The sequence below is a fragment of the Lagopus leucura genome, unplaced genomic scaffold, assembly GCF_019238085.1.
Source record: "Lagopus leucura isolate 7727_CA_CO unplaced genomic scaffold, USGS_WTPT01 Super-Scaffold_760, whole genome shotgun sequence".
In the NCBI taxonomy this organism is placed as follows: Eukaryota; Metazoa; Chordata; class Aves; order Galliformes; family Phasianidae; genus Lagopus; species Lagopus leucura.
Window position 1 is genome coordinate 13,953,251 of NW_024962257.1, and position 23,260 is coordinate 13,976,510.

Here is a 23,260-nt window from a genome sequence, read left to right on the forward strand (position 1 = left end):
GAAATGCACACAGATACACGCTGTACCTTTTTATCAGCTTGATGGACTTGAACGCCTCGTCCATGTCCCCAGCAGTCAGACAGAAGCTGAAGTTCAGCATGGCATCCCGGGTGGCCTTATCACAGTCTCCTAATCCAACGAAATCTCTCATGGGTCGTCTGGAAGCCATCTGCAAGACCTTTGAGCCTGACTCCGCTTGTCCTTTCCCGGTTTCCCCTGGCTAAAACGAGCACATTGTCATTTAGGTATCAAGGAGGATGAAGTTTACTCCTTTCAGTGTCCGAACGTTAAATTTCCACTGCAGTGCCAAGATTTCTATTCCTACAAAACCACGACCAGTCGTGGCAATAGCCACAATATTTCTGATCTGCCTAGAAAATACCCCAGGGCATGAAATGTCACAGACGAGCTTAGCGTGCCGTGAGTCAGAATGAGCAACCAACAATTCAGGATAGGCAGCTCAGGGGCTTCCAGGATGCCACCCAGAAGAGGCAGCCATGGTTCTAACAGCTGCTATCGTAGTCTTAGCTGTTAGTTCAAGTCTGCAGATTTCTGAAAGTTTCAGACAAACTTCTCCGGGGTTTGTTTCTTCTGAAAAATCAATCTGCTATTCTGGAAGCTAACAATAGAGACCAAGTTCATTTATTCTTGCCTTCGTGTGAAGGTTATAAATATTAAATCTCAGATTCAAGATGTTCCCCATACAATACGTAGTTCTCGAGCCTCTAAACCTTCGGTAATAACCTCACTGGTCACTGAAAACCACCCCAGAGGGGCTTTGTAAGACAATAAGAATCAAGTCAATCACCAATATGATATTATCTGTCTAGAGTGTAAGGCAGCCATTTTCACAACCCGATAGCAAAAAATCATCCCAGTCATGACACCGAATTTCACATATACCCCATAGCAGCCTTATAGTAGAGGAAAGCATTAAGAGTTGCAGAAGCCATTGCAATGTAGTGTTTTAAATGCACTATTTTAAAAATTATTAGGGGCAGAAACAATTCAGGATAGACAGCTCAGGGGTTTTTAGGATGCCACCCAGAAGAGGCAGCAGATTCTAACAGCTGCTGAAAGATAAACCAAAAGCACATTTTGGTTTGACTACAGTTTGGGGAATTTCTGGAACCAGGAAAGATACTACAATAAGAAGAAACGATGGAGTGAAGCTCAGTCAGGCCAGACTTCTTCACAAAAGCACACATGGCTGCGGTGGGCCCTGCCACCCCCCCACCCTGCCCTGGTCTGAGCCCCAAAGCTCAGCTCCCCAAGGCCCATCTGTGGCCATTGGCGCCTCCAGGGATGGGCACCCGCAGCTCTGGGCAGCACTGCCAGCACCTCACTGCCCTTTGAGTGAAGGATTTCCTCCTAATATCTAACCTAAAGCCTCTCTCTCAGTTTAAAACCGTTCCCCCTTGTCCTACCGTTATCAGACTATCACCATCAGCTGTTGCATCAACTGGATTTGTTGTATTTAAAGCACACTACCCCTGTAGTAAAACACGGCTCCAAAATGAACTACTAGAATCATAGAATCATAGAATCATAGAATCACCAAGGTTGGAAAAGACCTCAAAGCTCATCCAGTCCAACCGTTCACCTATTACCAACAGCTCCCACTAAACCACGTCCCTCAACACAACATCCAGCCTTTCCTTGAACACCCCCAGGCTCGGTGACTCCATCACCTCCCTGGGCATCCATTCCAGTGCCTGACCACCCTTTCTGAAAAGTAATACTTCCTCATGTCCAGCCTGAATCTCCCCTGCCGTAGCTTGAAGCCATTCCCTCTGGTCCTATCACTAATGACACGAGAGAAGAGGCCGACCCCCAGCTCACTACAACCTCCGTTCAGGAAGTTATAGAGAGCAATGAGGTCTCCCCTGAGCCTCCTCTTCTCCAGGCTGAACATTCCCAGCTCCTTCAGCCTCTCCTCATATGGCCTGTGTTCCAGACCCCTCACAGCTTTGTTGCCCTCCTTTGAACACGTTCCAGGGCCTCAATATCTTTCTTGCAGTGAGGGGCCCAAAACTGGACACAGTACTCGAGGTGCGGCCTCACGAGTGCTGAATATAGGGGAACAATCACCTCTCTGCTCCTGCTTGCAACGCTGTTTCTGATGCAAGCCAGGATGCCATTGGCCTTCTTGGCCACCTGGGCACACTGTCGGCTCATGTTCAGCCGAGCATCAATCAATACCCCCAGGTATACTACATAACAATTTAGTCACAAAGCTGCATGTAACCCTACTGAAGGAAGGAAATGCGAACAAGAGAAAAGCAGATAATGAAGCAGAGCTGAATATTACAGTTAACAGATACTTACAGATTTATAGACAAAGTCCCTCCAAAAAATTAACTAATGGCAGCAATAATCCACACAGATGGGCAGAGAGAAAAACAAGAGAAGCAGTATCAAAGTAAAATAGCACAAGTCATGATCAGGGAAGTGTTATGTTAACAGAGTGGAAAATGCAGCAAATCTTGGATGTTTCAAACTGATGGGAAGGTAAGAGAGCAGCTCTAACAGCTAAATATATTTAAAGTGAAAAAAATATCTAGATAAAAGTCTCCTTGTTTAAATTAACTCAGTATTTGAAGTTCGGTTCACATAATCGCAGTGGTCTGTTATTCAGAAGAAAATCATGGGATTAGAAGTCACATTAAGTTCCTAAAATGCCTTGGCAGAAGAAACAAAATAGGTTCCTCTACAAGAAGGCTGCAGGAGATTTCATTATAATCACAGATCTTAACTAAGATACTCGTGTCAGAGCTTAACCAGAAAACCAATCTGTAGAGAACAGGCTTAACTTTCTCCAGTACACATGGCATTAAGGTACAGACAATTTTGTCTTCACGGTCAAGTTTCCAAGATGTTACAGCATGCAATTCTAGTGTTTGCAGCAAGGATGCAGTGTCAGTGCAGAATGAGCATTCTCACTCTTTGCTGTGCTGTGGGAAGTAAGCTCCACGCCAACAGGAAGCGGGCTGCTGCTGCTGAAGTTAGCAGGAACTGTCTGCTGTTATGGGATGTGCAAGCCTGACACACACCTCAAATGCAAAAGAATGGTGCCTACATAACAGTGAGGTTTTGCTGCTTTTGAGCACCTCCTTAGTTGCAATGCCTGGTGACTACAGTGTCTGTACATCTCATCCAGTTCACAACACCCAGGAAGAATATTAACTTCATGTCACTGCTACAGCTGCCACTGGATTTGCCCTACTTATTGCAGGCTTTTGGTTACGTTTGAACCCTACAGAATGAAAATTTGGAACCTATGGGAGGGGAAGGAATTGTGAAAGATGCCCTCACCTTTTTTGCAAAGTAAAAATGTGGTACATCAATGCCCAGAAGAACCTCACACGATGAAGGCAGTGGGAAGCTGTCCTGAAGCAAAAGGCCGTGTTCTTCAGTACTGAAGAATGATACGACCCAAACATCCACCTGGAAAAGAAAGTCGAGAATTGTTTTGTTTTTATGATGCAACATCCTCCTCTCGTTTTGTTTTTATTTTCCATTCTCGGTTGGCAAAACCTTCTCTCAAAAATAATGACATCCATTCTCCCACACCTGCTGGAAAGAGCAGAGCCACGCACTTCCTCCCTGCAGCGAACTGCCAAAGATTCACTCTGCGTTTCAGACTGTTCCTACTGCAAAGGGCCCTCGACCTCTGCATCTCAGGAACTAACTGCATCAGTCACAAAAAGAGAAGCCCCAGGCTACAGGCTGATGTTCCACAGGTCTGTCAGATCCCCTCTTTTCCAGCATTTTTTAAACACAGCATTATTTCTGGTCCAATTTCAGCAGTTCACTGCTTTGGGTTCCCAGGGAATGTACCAACCATTTAAACACAGTCTGTGTAATGGCTGACTTTTTCAAGTCAAAATATAAGCATTTATTTCCAACTGAAGTTTATCAGACTTCTCATTTCTTTAACAGTAACAACAGCAAAAACTTCCATGGAATAGGGGCCAAACATCCAGTTACACTCCTTTCACATCCTTTTCTTTTTCAACTTTACATGGAAACATTTTTGCTTCTTTACACAAGGAATATTAGGTTGAAGTGTTCTTTTTTTTTTGCTGGAAGACCCCAGCAAGCCACTTTGAGCCATCCCTATTCCACTCTTCGTAATATCACTTTCTATGTTGACCTTCCCAGAATCCTTTTTACAGCCAGTTCAGCCAGCAAAAGAAACAAAGCTTTCCATCTCTAAATGGAAAAGAATTGACTAAAATTATGCACAAATCAGAACACTAATTGAACATGGACTTTTTAAATTAAAGGAATATTTAGGAAGGCACTTCTACAGACAAATTTTTAAGGGCTACTGCAAGCACGTCAGCAGGTTAAGCAGGGAATGGTTGCTGAACTGATGAAAGCTCTTTGCTTGCATTGTTTCTGATCTATAAAGACTTTCAATTTTTCTACACGATGATGCACACAACTACTTCTGCAGGTTAAAAAAATACCAATGATTTACTGCTTGGTAGGGAAAACATCACGTAGAGCAAGGAGAAACAAAACCAACCATACCATGCTCTCAGTCTGACTGTTCTTCTGACCTGGGGGCCGTACACCTGTTTCAGGAGCTGTTTCACATACAAAAAGTCTCGGTTCACTGCAGTCCCAGAAATGGCAAACAGGGATGTGATTGTGCAGCTCTGGATACTCCACAACAGACCTATCAAAAACGAGACACACAGAATCATAGAGTCACTGAGGTTGGAAAAGCCCTCCAAGATCACAGAATCACAGAATCACAGAATTGTAGGGGTTGGAAGGGATCTCCAGAGATCATCGAGTCCAACCCTCCTGCCAAAGCAGGTTCATCCAACGTAGATTATTCTCTGATGAGTTTACTAGTTTTGATTTCAGGATGCTCTAAATGAAGCACTGATAAATGAATCACTCACACAGACTCTGCTACTCACGAGTCAGTGAAGCTGTAATACCAGCTTGTAGTGGCCTCTTATGGGCTGCACAAGACACTGCACTTGAAAACAACTTTCATTACATTTGCCTAACTGACAGGATTTGCAATAGGTTGTTCACTCTACTTTGCAGCACTGAAAACCACACCATAATTTGGTTTGCCCATAACACCTAGTTGTTGAAAAGGACTAAATCACCTTCTATTCTAAGGCTGTTACTTCTTAAGAAAACTTCATTATGAAAAATCACTGTAAAAACAAATAGAAATTTCTACTCTAATGTTCCACTGTATTAGAAAGCCCAGTTGACTGCATTTGCTCTCATTGCTACAAGGATTTCCAACGTGCTGTGGTGTTTGCACACTGATAGGCAGCTCAGCTCCACCGTACCACTCTCTACTTCCTTCTCTAAAGGTTAGGGGGGGAAAATGCAGAAAAAGCTCATGTATTGAAAAAAAAACCAGGGAGATCATTCACCTATTACCACTATTGATAAAAGGCTCAGCAGAAAGGAGATTAACGCAGCTTTTTGCCTATTAATAGCAGCTTAGAGCAGGGAAGCAAAATCAAACTAAAAATACCTCCCTTCTTCATCCACCCTCTTCTACCTCCTTCCCCTAAGGTTTGCAGTCAGTCCATAATGCTTTGTTTCGTTTCTGCTGCTCTTTCCTCCTTGCTCTCTTACCCTGCTCCAGCATGAGGTCCGTCCCTGGGATGCTTCCCAAACTGATCCTTTGTGGGCTTCCTTTGGCAAGGAACACCTTTCACTCAGCTGCATGTTGTCTGAAGAATCATCACCTCTCCTCCTTATTTTAAGCTTGCTTTACACAGCTTTTTTTGGTACTCCTTAGTTAATGGATCGGGAGAGCCAGGGATGCAGGTTGATTGGCTGCTAATGCACCAGTTTAGTCAAACTAAACTTCTGAGTGCCAAACTGGTCTCTATCATCTTTTGACAGGTCTTAGAGAATGAGAGGGGTGCCTGAAGACTGGAGAATATCTAATGTCACTCCAGTCTTCAAAAAGGGCAAGGAGGAGGATCTGGGAAATTACAGGCCAGTCAGCCTCACCTTCTTCCCTGATGATGCAACTTGTTCTGGATGACATCTCCAAGCAGTTAGAAAAAAAGATGGTTATCAGGAGTAGACGACATGATTTCACCAAGGGGAAATCATGCTTGACCTATCTGGTACCCACTGGCTGGGTAGAAGAAGGGAGAGCGGTGGATTTTGCATACCTTGACTTCAGCAAAGTGTGTGACAGTCTCCACAACACCCTTATAATGAAGTGTGGGATAGGAAATGTGGGATAGATGAGTGGAGTGATGGGTGGATAAATAGGTGGACTGGCAGAGCTCACAGGGCTGTGATCAGTGGCACAGAGTATAGATGGAGGCCTGTAACTAGTGGTGCTCCCCAGGGGTTGGTGCTGTGTCCAGTCCTGTTCAATATACATAAACAGCTTGGATGAAGGGATAGAATCCACCCTCAGAACATTTGCTGATGATACAAAGCTGGGAGGAGTGGCTGCACACCAACGAGACCTGGATGAGGCCACATCTGGAATACTGTGTCCAGTTCCACATTGCTCAGTCCAGAAAAGACAGGGATCTCCTAGAGAATCCAGTGGAGGGTGACAAAGATGATCAGGGGCCTGGAGCATCTTCTGCACAAAGAAAGGCTGAGATACCTGGGACTCTTCAGTCTGGAGAAGAGAAGTCTTAGGGGGGTCTCATTACTTTCTAAACATTTAAAGTGCAGAAGTCAAGTCAGTGGGCAAGACCCTTTTCAGTGGTGTGCAGCAATGGAAGAAGTGGCAATGGACAAAAACTGGAACACAAGTTCCATACAAACACCCTTTTTTACAATGAGAGCAACTGAGCCCTGGAACGAATGGCAAAGAAAGGCTGTGGAGTCCCCTTCACTGGAGATATTCAAGACCTACCTGGATACTTTCCTGTGTGACCTACCGTAAGAACCCTGCTTTAGTAGGGGAGTTGGATTTGGTAATCTTCAGAGGTCCCTTCCCACCCCTACAAATCTGTGATTCTTGAGAAAACAATTTAAATGGCCTAAACTCCTACACAGAGTAACGCCAGTATCAAGATATTGCTCATCTTCACAGGGCAGATTACCTTAAAGTCTCAAGTAATAATGCTCAGAATTGTTACTTACCTGCCAGTACCATGCCCAGAAGAAAGCTTATCTCTACCAATTCCTTGTTCAGCTTTGAAATCAAAGAGTGTAACTTTGTCCATTTCAACATCATAGAAACAGACCTTGGAATCAGTACTCCCATTTGCCTACAAGAAGGCAAAAAATATTGCTGAAGCACACAGTTAAAGAAAAACGCTGACAGTTTGGATAGTATGTTTATCTCATCTGATCCATATTCCTATGGTTTCGTGTACTTGTAATCATACAAGAACATTCTCTGCAAGGAGTATCAGAAAATTACCTGGTGTTCTTCTATTCTAGCAAGTTTGCTTTGGATTTCTTTGAAATGCTACAGAACAGCTTTTGTACTGAACTACTGCTTTCCTTGCTGTGCTCTTCTCAGAAGTACAAAACCTTAACACAGCTTAACTTAAGCATTCAGCTACGTGCTTGCTGTGTGCTTTGCAGTCCCAGTGCAGTGCACAGAAGTTGAAGGTTTATTTCTGTGAAGTTAATCTTGCATCTTTAGGAACCATCTTGACCTGTACACCAGTCTGTTAACTGGTGTTGAGGCCACAGGGTGCTAAATGAAGTTTTGCCTCACCTTGCTAACAAGGATGCTGACTTTACTGCCGTTAGCGTTGCACTTGACAGATGCAATGTTCCCAAGCCCAGGAAACAGCTCAGAGAAATTCTTGCTATTGCAGTGCACTTTTGCCTCTCTGTGAAATGGAACAGACTCAAGTCATACAGTGGCAAGCATGTGACAACAGCTGTTGGCCAAAACATTTTTCAAGTTAAAAAATAAAAAACCTTATCAACAACACCAACAAGTTATTTCTACCTCCCAGGACCATGGCCCCAGACTCTTGCTTCTCCTGCTGTGACCTGCCTTTCCTCTGGAAGTTAAGGAAGGAAAGGCTCATTCCTCAAAGAGCTAGCAAGAACAAGCTCCCATGCTTCTCCAGGAATCCAAAAAGAGCAATCCTACCAGAGTTTTAAATACAGAGGCCTGCATTTTGCTCTGCAAGTTGAACAGTACTGTAATGTTGAATATAGCCTTTCAATGAAGTTCAGCATATGGAAAAAACACTCTGGAACAAAAGAAAAGAAAAATCACTGGGAGTGGGGGTTCATTTATGTCGTACCAGTTGCTTTCCAACTGTGCACAAGTCCAAAAAGACTGTCCCATCTCTGAAGGATCTCATCACTTCTACAGATACAAACCCAGAAATTATTCAGCAAAGAAGACAAACCTCATCAATCTAAAGAATGTAACAGAAAGAATTGACAGTAACTCAGACCCATAATATGATTCCATACAATAGATCTTTGATTCTGTAAAAATGACATTCTTGGGTTACGTTTGGACTTCTCATTTATTTTAAGTCATCAGTTTTAGCTTCAAAATTAAGGCATGCTATGCTGTCATCATTTGAGAAGGGGTGTCAGGGGTATTATCATTATTAGCCACGACAATTTAACAGGCTACAGATGAGTTCAGCTAGTAGCTTTCACTATCAACAACCATAACCAGTCTAATGCCTGCCCAAAACTAACACCTTCAAATTGTGTCCTATGCAGTATGTAGGCAACTTCAGTCTAGCAGTTCTCTGGTCACAGTACCTGAGAACAAAGATTATTTTGCTATTACAGGTAATTTGGAAAAACTTCATCATTAGAAATCATTTTTTGAATTGAACATTGTGTCAGGCACATCTTTGACGTGCCACAGCAGTTTGTCAGAATGGGAACACAGCATAAGTTGAACAAAATTAAATAAACCTCTCACTTAACCTAATCAGGAGAAAGAACAGCATCCACAATTCACTTTCTTCATGGATTCACTGGATTCAAGTTTGTTGGTTTATGAGAAGCTGAGTCTTTTTGTCAGTTTTTCTGAGACTGTCAGCAGAAATGATCATAGAACCATAGAAACCTTAGAGCTGGAAGGGGCCCCTGAGGGCCATCCAGTCCAACTCCCTGCAATGCACAGGGACACACAGCTGAACCAGGTTGCCCACGGCCTGATCCAGCCCGGCCTTGAACGCCTCCAGCAGCCTGTTCCCGTGCCTCACCACCCTCACTGTGAAACACTTTTTCTTTTATCCAACCTAAATCTCCCCTCTTTGAGCTTGAAACCATTTCCCCTTGTTCTCTCACCACAGACCCTGCTGAAGTGTCTGTCCCCTTCTTTCCTGTAGCTGCCCTGCAGATACTGATGGGCCGCTCTCAGGTCACCTCACAGCCTTCTCTTCTCCAGGCTGCATGTCTTCCATAAGTTCTCCATCCTCTTTAAGTTCCTACATTCTTTGTTCTGTGACTTACCCAATCATTCTATGATTCTGCTCTTCCCTTGCTTCAGAAATGCCATCAGTTCATACAGATTGCATGTATTGTCTTGAGGTTCAAAGAGGTTACTGCTTTTCAAAGGATCTAAGCCAGCTAAAGATTTCCCACCCCTCACACACAAAATGAGCAGATTGTTTTTAAGGCTTGTTAGTACCTGCGAGAGAGATCGAAGATTTTAAAGTGAGCCAAATCAGTTCCCACAGCCAGGAAGTTTCCACAGACATCCAAGAGGCACGGATTCCCCTCTGCTTCAGAAAACACCAGAAGCTGTTTAACTGTTCCCTGAGAAGAAAAGAATAACACTAGGTTTGGACATTTGGGTTTAACTAGGAGGGATTTATTTTGTCTCTAAGCCAGCCAATGAATCTCTGTATTAGACAAATCACCATCAGCAAAATGAAAGAAACTGCTCTTTACACAGACTTCAAAAGGTCTCACAGTCTGCATCAGGTTGAAAACGAGATGTGTGGTCTCCAAAAGAGTTCAAATTTTTCTTGTGTTGGCCCTTTGATAACACACCTTTTTTCATTAAAGAAGGATGCATGAATACAGCTCTCTGAATACAGTTCATTAATATGAAGTTGGAAAAACAAATAATGCATACATAAGAATGGAATCATTCCTTAATCTGACAAAACCTACCTTTTCTTGAATATTAAATAAAATCATACATCAGAACTATAAAGATTTTATCTCTCCCTTTGGTTATGGTTGACAAGGATAAGCCACAAGCTTTAAGTGACACTCCATAGTGAACACACAATACGCAGGGGATATTTTCATCCTCTCAAAATGCACTATTTTCTATTAGTAATATGTATTTGTATGCTACCAATTTAGATCCTCATAAGCAGTCTGGTCCTTAAAGAATTCTGTTTTCTATTATAAATACTTGTTACTGTTAGCTGAAGTGTAGTAGCTGTTAAATGTGACACACTAAAGAACTCAAATTGTAAAAGAGCTCAACAGGTTTTTCCTGTGACAAGAGTACAGTCAGCAGGTTTGCACAACTTCCTTTTATCTTTTAAACTGCAACATCAGTCTCTGAAAAACAGTGAGACGAATTCCTTGCTCTGAGTTTTCATCAGCTCTTACCTGCCAGGTACGAACTTGGACCCGATACGGCTCAACTGTGTACAGATTTTCTCCATGCACTGACAGAACTGGAGAGTCACAAAGAAAAGAGCCTGGAACAATCACAATAAAACCATCATCACAATAAGCAGATGGCTGGGACTTCTGTGTGTGTTTTGGTGTTTTAAAAAGACTTGAAATGACTGCTCCCATCTTGCACCAACTGCATTTTACAACCCCTGACTCCTACTGGTTCCCAAACTCCTTGGTATTCTGGTCTTCCTCCAGTCTGTCACTACAGTGAAAGCTGGGACTCCTTCTGTGAACAGGCTTTTGTACATTCTGCACATAAAAACAAGCGGGAGAGGATGGGGAAGGTGCTGAAATGGGTGATGACAAAGAAAACAAGTAGTGCAGTATGAAGTTCCATCATGGGAATTCACACGTTCCTTCACTGAATAGAGGAACATCTGTCAGAAAAGAGTGGTTTTAAAATAGTTTCATTGCTGGGAACTTGGTTATTAAAATACAAAGCCTGAACTGTCCCTCAAGACTTTGGGTAGGATTAATGAAATTTTGCATATCCTGTTTCTCAATGAATGAATATGCAGGAAGAATTCATCACAGAACAAACTAATTTACCTTAGCCAGCTGTACATTCAGCAATGTCTGAAACAGCTTTTCCTGACAGCTGACACTAGAACCCACTCCTTCCCCATTCCTGTGCAAGTGCTGTGCAAACATGACTTGCAGATGACACCAGGCTGTGTGGTGCACTCACACACAGCAGGGAAGGGATGCATCCAGAGGGACCTGGGCAAGCGTTAGAGGTGGGCATGTGCAAACATCACGGAGTTCAACAAGGCCAAGTGCAAGGTCCTGCATCTGGGTCAGGGCAATCCCAAGCACAAAAACAGACTGGGCAGAGAATGGGTTGAAAGCAGCTCTGAGAAGAACTTGGAGGCATGAGCAGGCCAAGGCATTTTAATCAAAGACCTTATTTGTAAATCATACAGGAATACCAGCATATTCTGAGGTCAATTAGCATGGTATATCCCAGCACATTTAGTGAATAAAGCAGAGATCTAGGAGCTGGTATTTGAGTTCTGGTTCTGCTGATAACTTGTATAATTACTGACCCATAGTTTTATAATATAACCTTTCTGTTCTACAGCGTGGGGATATGAAGTCTAATTAACATTCGTAAGTGCAAAGTGAAAAATGTTATTATAACATGACAGTTGATATGAATGAAGAGAATGTAACTTCACATTCATTTTGGTCCAAAGAAGGGCAACGAGGCTGGGAAGGGCTTGGAGAATTGCCCCGTGAGGAGAGACTGAAGGAACTGGGGCTGTTTGGTCTGGGGAAGAGGAGGCTGAGGGGGGACCTTGCTGCTCTCTCCCAATACCTGAAAGGTGGTAACAGCAGAGCGGGGTTGGTCTCTTCTCACTGGTGACAGGATGAGGGGAAATGGCCTCAAGTTGCACTGGGGAGGTTTAGGTTGGATATCAGAAACAACTTTACAGAAAGGGTGGTTAGCACTGGAATGGGCTGCCAGGGAGGTGGTTGAGTCACCATCCCTGGATGAGTTTAAAATCCATTTGGATGTGGTGCTCATTATTTAGGACGTGATTTAGGGGTGAGTTCTGAGAGTTAGGGTGTGTGGTTGGCTTGTGGTTGGACTCGATGATCTTTAAGGTCTTTTCCAACCCGAGTGATTCTATGATTCTATGGTTCAATGATTCAGGAACACAAACACTTCAACTCTGAACAATTAGCTCATTGCTGTCTTCCAGATCCTACCTGCATTTCTTAAGGTATCTTCTGAGCACTCAAAGACAGTAACTTGCTTCCCATTCCAGAGCACTACAGCATCCTAAAAAAAATTTTAAAAATGCACTCAGTGTCATCTTGACTCATGCAGTAATTCATGCAGAAACACTGAGATTTTCCACACAATTGCCACCTTTTACTGGTTGCTCTGTATATTAGGCTGGAAGGATTTGCAACTGAAAAAAACTGAAGTCAGTATCCAGAGAACTCCCAAGTCAGTGCACGACATGAAAACCAGCACAATATGATGGCTATGAGCCACGAGAGTACTTCTGTTATACAAATGGAATAGCAAAGAATTATATTAAGGACTTGGAAAGTCTGGTCTCTAAACTCCTAGCTAGGCAAACAGTTGAGCAAATATCCAAAAACGTGACCTTGGTAGCGAAGACTCCGTTCACAGTCATATCAACATGAAGATTGTGTGTGGCTCCCGTGCTGAAGAAGGTCACATTAAACAGGCTGGGAGACACCTGCACAGCAGCCACTTGCTGATTATAGTGACACGACATGGCCTGCTCACTGAGGATGACCACAGAGCTGATGCTGTTCACTGCCAGGAGGTTTTTTCGGGAGCCCCACTGCGTGCAGAAGCAAGAAAAGAAAGCACAGTGAGTAATTGCATCTGAGACCTCAACAGTCACAACAGCATCCCAGGAGAGATGAGAAGGGCTGCGATGGAATAAACACTTTGTGTCTATATGTACGTAAGCTCAAGCACACATACATGGCACAAAGTCCAACTACAGCCAACAACTAGGAATTATGAGATGAAAATATTACACTTGTTACCCAGCTGCTCAGACTCAGTTTAAGTAAAGGAACTGGTTTTTGTATTAAAATCATTTTTCTTCTTAAGATATTATTATACCACCTTATATTTGAGAGGATCACACTTGAAGGGGTTAATAACACTTTGATTTGTTGCACTTGCAGTATCTTATTTGATTACCTCTTTCTTTCCTGCAGTTTTGATAGCCCTCTCAGTGAGAGCAGTTCACATTCCTCAACAAACAGTGCTATGTCACAACTAAGTGATCCAAAAAACACAGGGATTCTTCAAGGAAAAGGAGGAAGTATTCCAGCTAACTTTTTAAGTGAGTGTTATGAAGATGCATCTTTCCCATCCTATTTTAGAATTGAAAAAGAGCGCTCGTACAGAGCAGAGCAATCCCAAAATTGAAGTTACACTTCAAAAATTCACAGAACAATAAGATGTGCTTCTGAGATGGCCTGCAAGGACAGACTTTAACATGCAGCTGATTAATTATTTCTGTACGAAGGAGGAAATAATGCACCTTTTTTCAATTGTCTTTCCATATTCACAGCTAAGCAAAAGCATCTGACACTGATCATGTTTATTCCTACCACAGGACAATTCCTTTCAGAAAGCACTGGGGCAACCAGCTGACCATCCAAGAGCTCTTCTTCCTTAAGATGTTAGTGAGAGATGGTCTGAATGTTTACAGTCTGGAACCTATAACCACATGCACAGTGCAGGACAGTGGTGCTCTGTCTGAACTCCAACTCTATTGATAACACTCCCTGATGAGCAAGTTATCATCACAGGTTTGAAACAGAAGCTGCCTTCGTGGCTGGGCAGGGCACACAAAGGCTGGGGGTCAGGGGAGGAGGCTCCTGTGTCAGTAGTTGGTTTTTGTGTTTTGTGGTTGGTTGCTGTTTTGTTCATTTGTCGTAAAACTAACCAACATTTTCTGACAAAAGCAGACAGAACATCATTTTATACGTAAAAGTATAGTGTGTCCTTCTGGGGAGCACCTCTTTTCACATGGAAAATATTCACATGGAAATATGTATTTGTTATTTAGCTGCCAGTGAAAGCAAACTTCACACTGAGACAGTGACAAAAAAATAAAAAAAATGCCCTATCTAGAAAATAATTTAAATTAGATTTTTTTTGCTTGCTATGTTAATACATTTAAATAAACTTCAGATATTAGGAAGAGGTTTTTCAGCAGAGGGTGGTGCCAACAGACGGCATGGAACAGGCTCTCCAGAGCAGTGGGCACAGCCCCACACTGCTCTCAGACGCAGAGCTGAGCTCTGGGTGCTGCTGTGCCAGCGGTCGGATCGAGGATCCCTGCAGTCCCCTCCACCTCGGGATATTCTACACTTCTATCAAAGGTGACATTTCTGCCAGTCCGTCTTCTCCAGAAAATAATTTCAGCGTGTTGAATCCAAAGAGTTAATCAGTGAGAAATATGAAGGAGAGATGTTTGGATTTAAGGATGCTGCGACTCCCACTTCTCCCGGGCAGAGAGATCTACAAGGGCTGCTCCAAAAGTAATGCCTCCTATTTGATTGTATTGGCCCAAGATGTCAGAGGTAGGGATGGCAGTAGAGATTGAACCTTTCCACCCATATTCCATTACATTTTGCTGCCATGTGATGGATGGCAGCAGAGTGTGACAAGATGATGTCTGACATGGAAGTACATACGAAGCAAATGTGCCATTGAACTTCATGAGGGAAAAAATGACAACCGCTGACATTTGACACTTGCTGAACATTTAAGGAGACCAAACAGTGGATGTGAGCATGGCGAGGTGGTGGGTGATGCATTTCAGCAGTGGTGACAGTGAGGCGCCTCCATGGGTGCAGATTTCTGGTAGCACAGCATGCAGCTCTTGTTCATCGCTGGCAAAAGTGCAAAGTTAATGGTGGTGACTACACTGAAAAACAGTGCTTTGTGGTTGAGAATTCACTCTATCAAAAAGTATTACAGTGCTCTTTGTTTCTGTTGTGGATGGAAACAAATAGGAGCAATCCAGGTATTTGCATTTTGGTGCATATTGCTGGGCATTTCATCCCTGTCTGTAACACAACAGCTACAAGCAGTTAATACTGCAGCTCATTTCAATTTTGAAATTCAAGGGCTTTCCTCCTTCAGGAAGCTGACTGGTCCCTTTGGCAGTGTGTGCATCTGTAGATTAGCAGTCACAGTTGTCTATTTCACAAACATGGCATACTCAGCTGATGTTTCTGAAGCCTTAATAAAATGCAGGAATGCTCTTTCTTTCCTTACCTTTATCTGAGTGATATTTCCTTCAAGTTCTGTAGATGCATGGAGCTTCCACTTCTCCTTGCCCTCCAAAGCCCCTGTGCTCTGACTGGATACTGACATGTTCCTCCACATTGCCACTCTCCCTTTGTTAGTACCAGCTGCTAGGAGACCTGCCATTCACAGACATTTCAGACACTTCTTATCTTATTTTTATCTTATCAAGCTTCAGAAAAACAAACAGGACACAAAGCAGTAGGCAGCCTAGTTCTGCTTCTGAGGCACTGGGAAGCCTTATTCTAGCACAGTTTGTTTCTTTGCCCTCTGCAAATCAGCATTCTAACCCTGTACTGGAGAACCTTTCAGGAAAAAAAATGGAAAAAGTTCTTTTTGAGAATCAATGGCTGTTTTCTAAGCTACCGGATGAAGTTATCTTCTAAATACATCAGACACTGATTTCATTTTAAATAACTACTTTTGTAGTACAGATAGACAAGTCGCCATTAAAACCACTCTGCTAGGCCCAATCTCTGCCTACATTAGCAAACAAGGCAACAGATAGGAGTGACTCCGTAGAGAAACCCATTGCAAGGCCCAGCATCCACACTATGCATTTGGTAAGTTCTGCTCTGCATGAAGTTCTCATGTAGGCTTGCTGACTGTCCATAGCACATGGGAACACGGTAGGTGTGCTCCAGGAACACATTCACTGCTTCAGTCTCAAAGGGAATCCAGCCAGTGTGCTCAGAAACAACATCTCAATGGGAAAAAAAATGCACCAAGTGCTGAATGATCTCACTGCCCCTTTGGGAGGGCTACACCAAACCAATTCTACAAGACATGCTACTGCTGAAACGCCCTGTAAGAAGAATCTACTGAAATGGCTACAGAGCACTGAAGGCTGACAATTTGAAAAAGGTTTGGAATCAAAGATCACAGCTGCCCTATTATTCCTCACCTTTAGCACTGCAGTAAGAAACACAGTTCATGCACTCCCCAGCCTCAAAGCCAAATTGCGCATCGGGGGAGAGCACATAGTTCTCACCTCGGTCCAAATCCCAGAACCTAAAGGTACACAAAACAAGAGTTAACAATGCTTTTCTTTCCAGCTATCTTGCTGAACTGTCAGGATGACTTGTACAAGGCACTAATCTGCTATTGCCTTAATCACAGAATGAACTACATTGGAAGAGATTTCAAAGGTGATCTAGTTCCAGCCCTCCTGATGCAGCCAGTAGGTCAGGCTGCCCAAGGCCCATCCAGACAGGTCTTGAGCACCTTCAGGGATGGGGCATCCACCACCTCTCTGAGCAGCCTGTTCCAGCACCTTACAGCCTATCACTGATAACACATACATACTTAATTTTTAAAGTGAAATTGCCAGCAGCTGCCTCCAGAATGAGAACTTCTTAATCTCCTGTTTGCCTTCGACTTTTCAGGATGCAAGATGTTTTGTGAAAGGAGTCAAAAGCAAACCCAGTTTTAAGGAAAACAACAAGAAAATGAGGCATAGCTGCAGTATTTCCCCCCTCTTTTGTGGCTCCAGTATTCCCTATTTCAACCTGTAGCCCTTCGGACTGCTGATATATTCTCTAGAACTAAACATTATCAAATTCCTTCTTGCTCAATACTTGATCTTTATCACTTTGTCATAACATTAACAGACTCTTCCTGACAGTAGCTGGCAGAGACTCAAACAAGTGAACCACAGATGTTAATGGAATTCCCTTCTTCCTCTCCTCACCCCTCAGATTCAGAGGAAATAAGTACAGTAAGTCACAGTAAAAGCAGAAGGGAAAAAAAAAACAATGTCGTACTTTAAAAAGACTCCAGAAAAAGTAGTTTTAAAACTACATAACATTATAACATAGCAGCATGGCAAAGTAACATAGTGTTCAATGAATTATGGAAAGAAATCACTATAATACTTGTGTTATATTGCAGTAAAAGAGAAGTCCTAGAAAATAAGCACTTTTTCCTGCTGTTATTGCCATAATTATCATAAGAATCGGACAATAAAGATGGAAAGAACAGCAAAGTGGCTTTCTCATGTCAATAAGGTAAAGAAAACCAAACACCCACACAACCCAAAGAACTCAAGAGACTAGAAATCGCTTGGTCAGATTTCTCATGTGCAGCAAGAACAGCTTAAAAACAGGATTCTTACCTGAGTACTGTCTCACCCAGTGCTGTAACAATAAGGCTATGGTCTATTAAAAAGATGTCTGCAGAATTACCAGTTTTCCCACTCAACTTCACCTGTTAACAAAAGTGAAAACAGAAAAGTGACAGAAGGTAGAATCAACACTCTGAATGTCTAAGCATCTGAATTGTACAGTACGACTCCAGAGTTCAAACGTAAACCCTGACCTGTGTGATGATTCATACAGACCAAGGAGTGACCACCTTTAAACTTATCAAGTATCAGATGTATAAATTCACAAAAAGAAGTTTTGCAGTCAGGCAAGAAGGTAAGGAACAGTGTTTCTTCTTGCATTGCATCTCCTGGGATTTGGTAAGTATTGTGTTAACTGCAAAATCATAGAATGGTTGCAAAGGAGCACAGTGCTCATCCAGTCCCAACCCCCTGCTGTGTGCAGGTCACCAACCAGCAGCCCAGGCTGCCCAGAGCCACATCCAGCCTGGCCTTGAATGCCTGCAGGGATGGGGCATCCACCAATTAATAAAAAGCTGACACTCCTGTGACACAGAAGTGCCCACCCTTTTCTGATCTTACTTGAAGAAAACCAGAAAACAAATACGAAGGCCCTTCCTCACCTTCAAAGCAGTATGCCCCAACAGTACAGCATTTTATCTGCACGTTGGTCAAGGTGGCTGTACCTACTGGAAGACGTCAGTTTGGTTTTCAGCCCTACACAAATAACAATGTAGTGACACAAAAGTAATTCTATGACTTGGGGAGTTTTTGTTTAAAGTCTTCTGGGACTTCTGCAGCTGCAAAGGACACTGTCACAAAGTGAACAAAGCCATCTTTCAGACTTACAGAAAAAGAGCATCACAACAAGGAAGGCACTGCTCCTGCTAATATGAAATAGGCAACCGAGCAACTGACGGTGATGAAAATGAGGACATATAACCTGTAACTATTTCTCCATGAAATGTTTTAACAAACATTTGATTGCACCAAAATTACGTATCAATTTTAAGAGTATCCCCTTTTAATTCAGTAAGACAAGGAGTAAAAAAACCTAACAGGATCACAATGAAAGAAACTAAGACAAAACACAAGAGCAAGACAAAACCCATCTCTCCAAGTTCAGTAGCACACTCCTGTTTTACCTTTAAGTGCTCGTATATTTGGTCTCCAAGATATCAACAGAGAAAAAAAGCTGATTCATTTCTGAGTGAAGGAAACAATAATTTTAAAAAATCCTAAGAGGAGATTAAATATTGCAGCTCTACTTTGTTGTGTGACTCTCACCTTCATGAGCTCCTTGGCATCTCCCTCGAGAGTAACTGTATGCAAGGACAACAGCAGGTTCTCCGTTATTACAACCAATGCATCTTTTTTCTCCATGAACAGAAGCTTCTGTACAAGGTTGTCAGCTGACAATATGTGGCTTGTCTTTCCTTTCTCATTCACGTAGTGCACAGAACCTGTAGTACACATAAACAGTTACACAGCTCTTAGTTAACAACTCCTGTAGCCATAGAAATTGAATTTGCTCCTTGCTACTTCAATAAAATAGTCCTTGAGTGCTGAAAGAAAAACAACCACAGCTGTTGTCTCACAGTTTGTCTCTGGATGTGGACAATGACAAGAGCTGACTGTGGCAAGAAATCAAAATCATTCGATTTCGCTCACCTAGAAAATCCAGATGCAAACCATTTAAGTGGCATCACAAATACTGTTCAATTAAAAACACTTTCTGCATATGTGTGCAGGTATGCAAAGGCCAAATGATGGCTTCTAAAATCTTCAGTAGTCATAATTTGTGAAAGAACCTAAGAATTAATACACTCACAGCAAAGTTTAGGTTACAGAAGCCTGAGCACATGGAGTTCCTCATTGTTCAGAAACACCCCAGCACACAGCAAGCAGCTTTTCTACAGGAGTTCCACAAAATACCAGGTAGGGTAGCAGTGAATCAGAACAAGCAAACAGGATTGTGTCTCACCTGAAACACTTCAGGCAGCGTGCACTGCCCAGTTACATGGTGGCAATGCCCAAGTCCTAGGCAGAGCTAAGCAATGAAAAACCCTATAGCACCTAGCAGTTTGCAAATGGGATTACTGAAACCACCTGCTGCAACCTGACAGATGCCAATGTTATAGATATACCACTTCCTAACAAATATATAAATGTGGTATTTCAATTTGCTGCAAGTTTAATTTGCCCTGTGAAATGAAACATGTCCAAAAGAAGCTGAAGTAGAAAACAAAGGCATAAGTCTGATCACCGAGGATCTGTGCTGAAATGTTGTACCTAAAGGGTAACATGATGTAGCTTTAAAAGAATCTTTCCATTTATGGCTCTCTACACATCATCTCCATTACCTACATTTAAAAAGTTCCAAACTCCTGTCCCACCTGTGATCATACTGCTGAATTTTCTACCTAAAATAAACACTGAAGTTTCTCTTGTTCAAACAGTTCTCCAACGCAGTCCTTATCGCACAGAGAAAGGCTTATTGCAGCCATCCTTTGTAACAGCCCATCATCTACAGAACCTGGAATTGGTTCACAGACAGCATTCTTCACAGCACATGTGCAAGACGAGGGAACAGATCCCTGCAGCTACAAACAAAAGTCCACCAGCAGGAAGCTCAGGATGCCTTACAGACCCACGTTATCCCCAATGCCTGTGCCAGTCATCTCAAATGCTTTGCACTGAAGATTTTTTGTGGTCGTGAGAGTATTACAAAGCAACATTTTAGAACTGCTAACAATCAGGCATCCTTTCTTTAGATCAGTATCTTGTGTCACATATTGTCTGAATTATTTTTTTTCAACTACATTGATCAGCATTTTGAGTGCAGCAATGGATCTAGGCTCGTACTTAAAACAGAGGTTTACCATCTTTTGAGGAGCTCCACTGTTCATTCCAGTTTAGCTTTAAATGATGCTGCTCTCCTGGCTTTAGTCAAGTCAATTCTGAGACTTTTTACAATTGCACTCACAATGTTTAAAGCATTAAAAACGTTAAAGCAATAATTTAATTTGTTTTCATTAGAACAAGTTTGTGATGAAAAATCACAACTGCAGTTCACATTTACACGCTATGAAAATGTTCACTCATTCTGACAGACCACCCTGTAGAATAAGAGCCGAGTCCAAATGACATCAACCCGTGCAATGAGAAAGCTCAGAAAAGAAACCACCAGTGCCATACGGTAGAAAATTAAAGTTTAAACAGGAGGCCTGGAAACAAAGAGAATTTTGAGTACACCCACTTGCAGGACTCCGAGTCTGTCTCTAGATGGGGCTGTGTACCAAATCAGCTGCTAGCAGGCACACAGCGAGCCAGAGATTTTCATCCACCACCTTTGCATTAAAAACAAAACAAAACGTGTCCTGTAACCCTTTTAAATCTGAACGGTTCATGTTTAGGAAAGAAGCTTACACCTCCCAAATGCAATGAAGGCAGAGCCTGCTGCTGAGCAAGGTCAGCGTACCGCTAGGCAACGACGCAACTGTAAGGCAGTGAGCGTGCTGGTGTTCATTATGGAGTCTAATTCCACTACCATAATGAACGTAAACACTGAATCATGCTGTAATTGAGCTGTAGAGCCAGCATAACTTCAACAGTTTTCGGAGTTGTCAGCACTTGAATGGAAAGGATTATGTATTCATTACAGTGATTGCCTCACACTCTAGCTCTAGATCCAAGAGGTAAGCAGGAGACAAAAGGCATCATGAGGAGGAAGAAAGTTAGTTGGTAATTGTAGCAGAAATGCTAACACACTCCTGAACCAGTGATTCAGTACCTGGTGGGAAGGCAGAGCCAATCCAGGGGAGCTCAGGTGCATGCAATACATTTGACTGACCAGAAGGGGTTAAGCCAAGACCCGTCCCTTCCCAGCCCTCATTTAAGGGCTGGCAATGAAGGCAAAGGTATCTCATTGGAGATCCCTGCTTACCAGAGGCCTTACAAAGGTAAGCAGTTTTTCTTCCTTCGTGTCTGCAACTGCTGCATTTGGGCTTGTTCTCATTTGCTGTAGCTTAGGATTGTGCCACTCCCTATTACTGCTGTACTTTCCTTCATGTTACAGCATTACACTTGGTGAGCCAGTCAGACACTTATTTAGGATGGATTATCTAAAAAAAAATAAAAAAATGGTGCATTGGATGTTCACTGGGACTACTAATACACTGAAAAAGGAACTCCCAGGGAAAACTCGGAGATTCCTGGGTTCCCCATGGCTAATTTCTGCACAGATTATTGAACAGTGGGGACCTATAAGGGCCAGTGCTGCCATTATTAAATCCCCTTCAAAAATGGCTGACTTCCTGAAAGAGTGAGGACAAAATCTTTTGATAACTGAGGAAAGAGTTGCAGCAGTATCTGCTGTGGCATGGCAGCTGCTTCTCACTATTAATGCATATCATTCCTTGGAGGAGGAATTACAAGATGAGAAAAAGCTTTTAAAAGCCCATATTAGACAACTGGGAAAGAAAATTACACCTTTGACGGGGCAAACTGCCCCATCTTTAAATAGAATTTCCTCTTTGAAATTAAGACCCATGTCATTAGAAGGAGAAAAAGACTTGGATCAGCAGGATCCTTGGATCCTAGTTGAACCCAAGAACAAAAAGAAAGCCAAGCAGACTAAAATCCAACTAGAAGATCTGGGAACCTCAGATCCTCTAGAAATATGCTCAGTAATAACTCAAAAGACAAAGAAACTCCAGGACAGACCAGCAGGGTGGGCACCTGGAGAGTTGCCCCCTGCCCACACCACAAGTAACAGTGTGTCCATATGCAGCTGCTGAGCTTATGGATTTGTTGCAAAAATTTAAGCAAAGACCCCTAGAGAGCATCCCAGCTTGGCCTTTGAGATCATAGGGCATGGGGGCTGAAAATGTGGTAAATAATGGGCCTGAGATTTCCAAACTTGCATCTGTTACCACGCATCCAGCTCTCAGGCTGTATGCAAAGGAATACATAATGAACAAAACCATTCCTTGATTCAGTGGATAATGGCAGCACGTAGAATTATGTGGCCGAAGAAAGGTATGTACTGCTACATGCTGGTTTATGGACCTCAGAGGAAGAACTCCAAAACTATATGAGAGAACAAGGGATGAAGGAGGTCATTCATAATAACACATTTGAGAGTCCTGACCTGGTTAAATTCTCAGCAGGGATGAGGGACCTCATACTACAACCAGCCCCTCCCAACCCATATGGCACACTGATGTCCGTACTGAGCCCTTTAGTGGCCTTAGAGGCCATCATCCAACAAGCTGTCCAATGGGTGGCTGATCTAGAGGAGACAGAGTGCTTTCAGAACAGGTGAAATATCCAAATGTTAGAAGGGGCCAAGGTCCACTATGCAACTAAAACCAGGAAACCCACCCCACAGACTCAATAGGGACCCATAAGGGTATCCCGAAAGCAGATGTTTAATGACTCAATCCAGGCTGGGGTGCAATTTGCTGAAATTGATCACAAGCCCTATCGTGTCCTCCTCCAGCTATGGAGACGCTTAGAGGACAATCAAAAACTTCAAAATCACCCCAAAAAACCCGGGGTGAGAATTACTGAAAAAATACCAACAAGAAGATGGAACCTGGAAGATTTCCTAGCTCCCAATAAAAGGAAAAACTTCCTCAGGTGACCCAGGCCACTATGCCCGAGCTGCCTGAAGAATAAGAATTGGCAACTACACAGTTACTTGCATGATACGGGATGCCAGCTCC

At 42.8% G+C, this 23,260-nt stretch overlaps 1 protein-coding gene across 2 annotated transcripts in view; it reads right to left on the reverse strand.

Annotated features, from left to right (window-relative positions):
* The window catches only part of IFT140 (intraflagellar transport 140), a 78,656-nt gene that overhangs the window by 45,312 nt on the left and 10,084 nt on the right, over positions 1 to 23,260 (reverse strand). For both annotated transcript variants that reach the window (XM_042864357.1, XM_042864358.1), the window contains exons 6-18: positions 18,819 to 18,994; positions 17,544 to 17,635; positions 16,335 to 16,441; positions 15,401 to 15,549; positions 12,732 to 12,935; positions 12,325 to 12,397; positions 10,540 to 10,631; positions 9,599 to 9,726; positions 7,697 to 7,814; positions 7,111 to 7,238; positions 4,540 to 4,687; positions 3,316 to 3,447; positions 27 to 220 (exon numbers count right to left, since the gene is read on the reverse strand). In XM_042864357.1, coding sequence (XP_042720291.1) covers positions 27 to 220; positions 3,316 to 3,447; positions 4,540 to 4,687; positions 7,111 to 7,238; positions 7,697 to 7,814; positions 9,599 to 9,726; positions 10,540 to 10,631; positions 12,325 to 12,397; positions 12,732 to 12,935; positions 15,401 to 15,549; positions 16,335 to 16,441; positions 17,544 to 17,635; positions 18,819 to 18,994 — 1,741 coding nt within the window. The remainder of the gene's footprint in view (positions 1 to 26; positions 221 to 3,315; positions 3,448 to 4,539; positions 4,688 to 7,110; positions 7,239 to 7,696; positions 7,815 to 9,598; positions 9,727 to 10,539; positions 10,632 to 12,324; positions 12,398 to 12,731; positions 12,936 to 15,400; positions 15,550 to 16,334; positions 16,442 to 17,543; positions 17,636 to 18,818; positions 18,995 to 23,260) is intronic.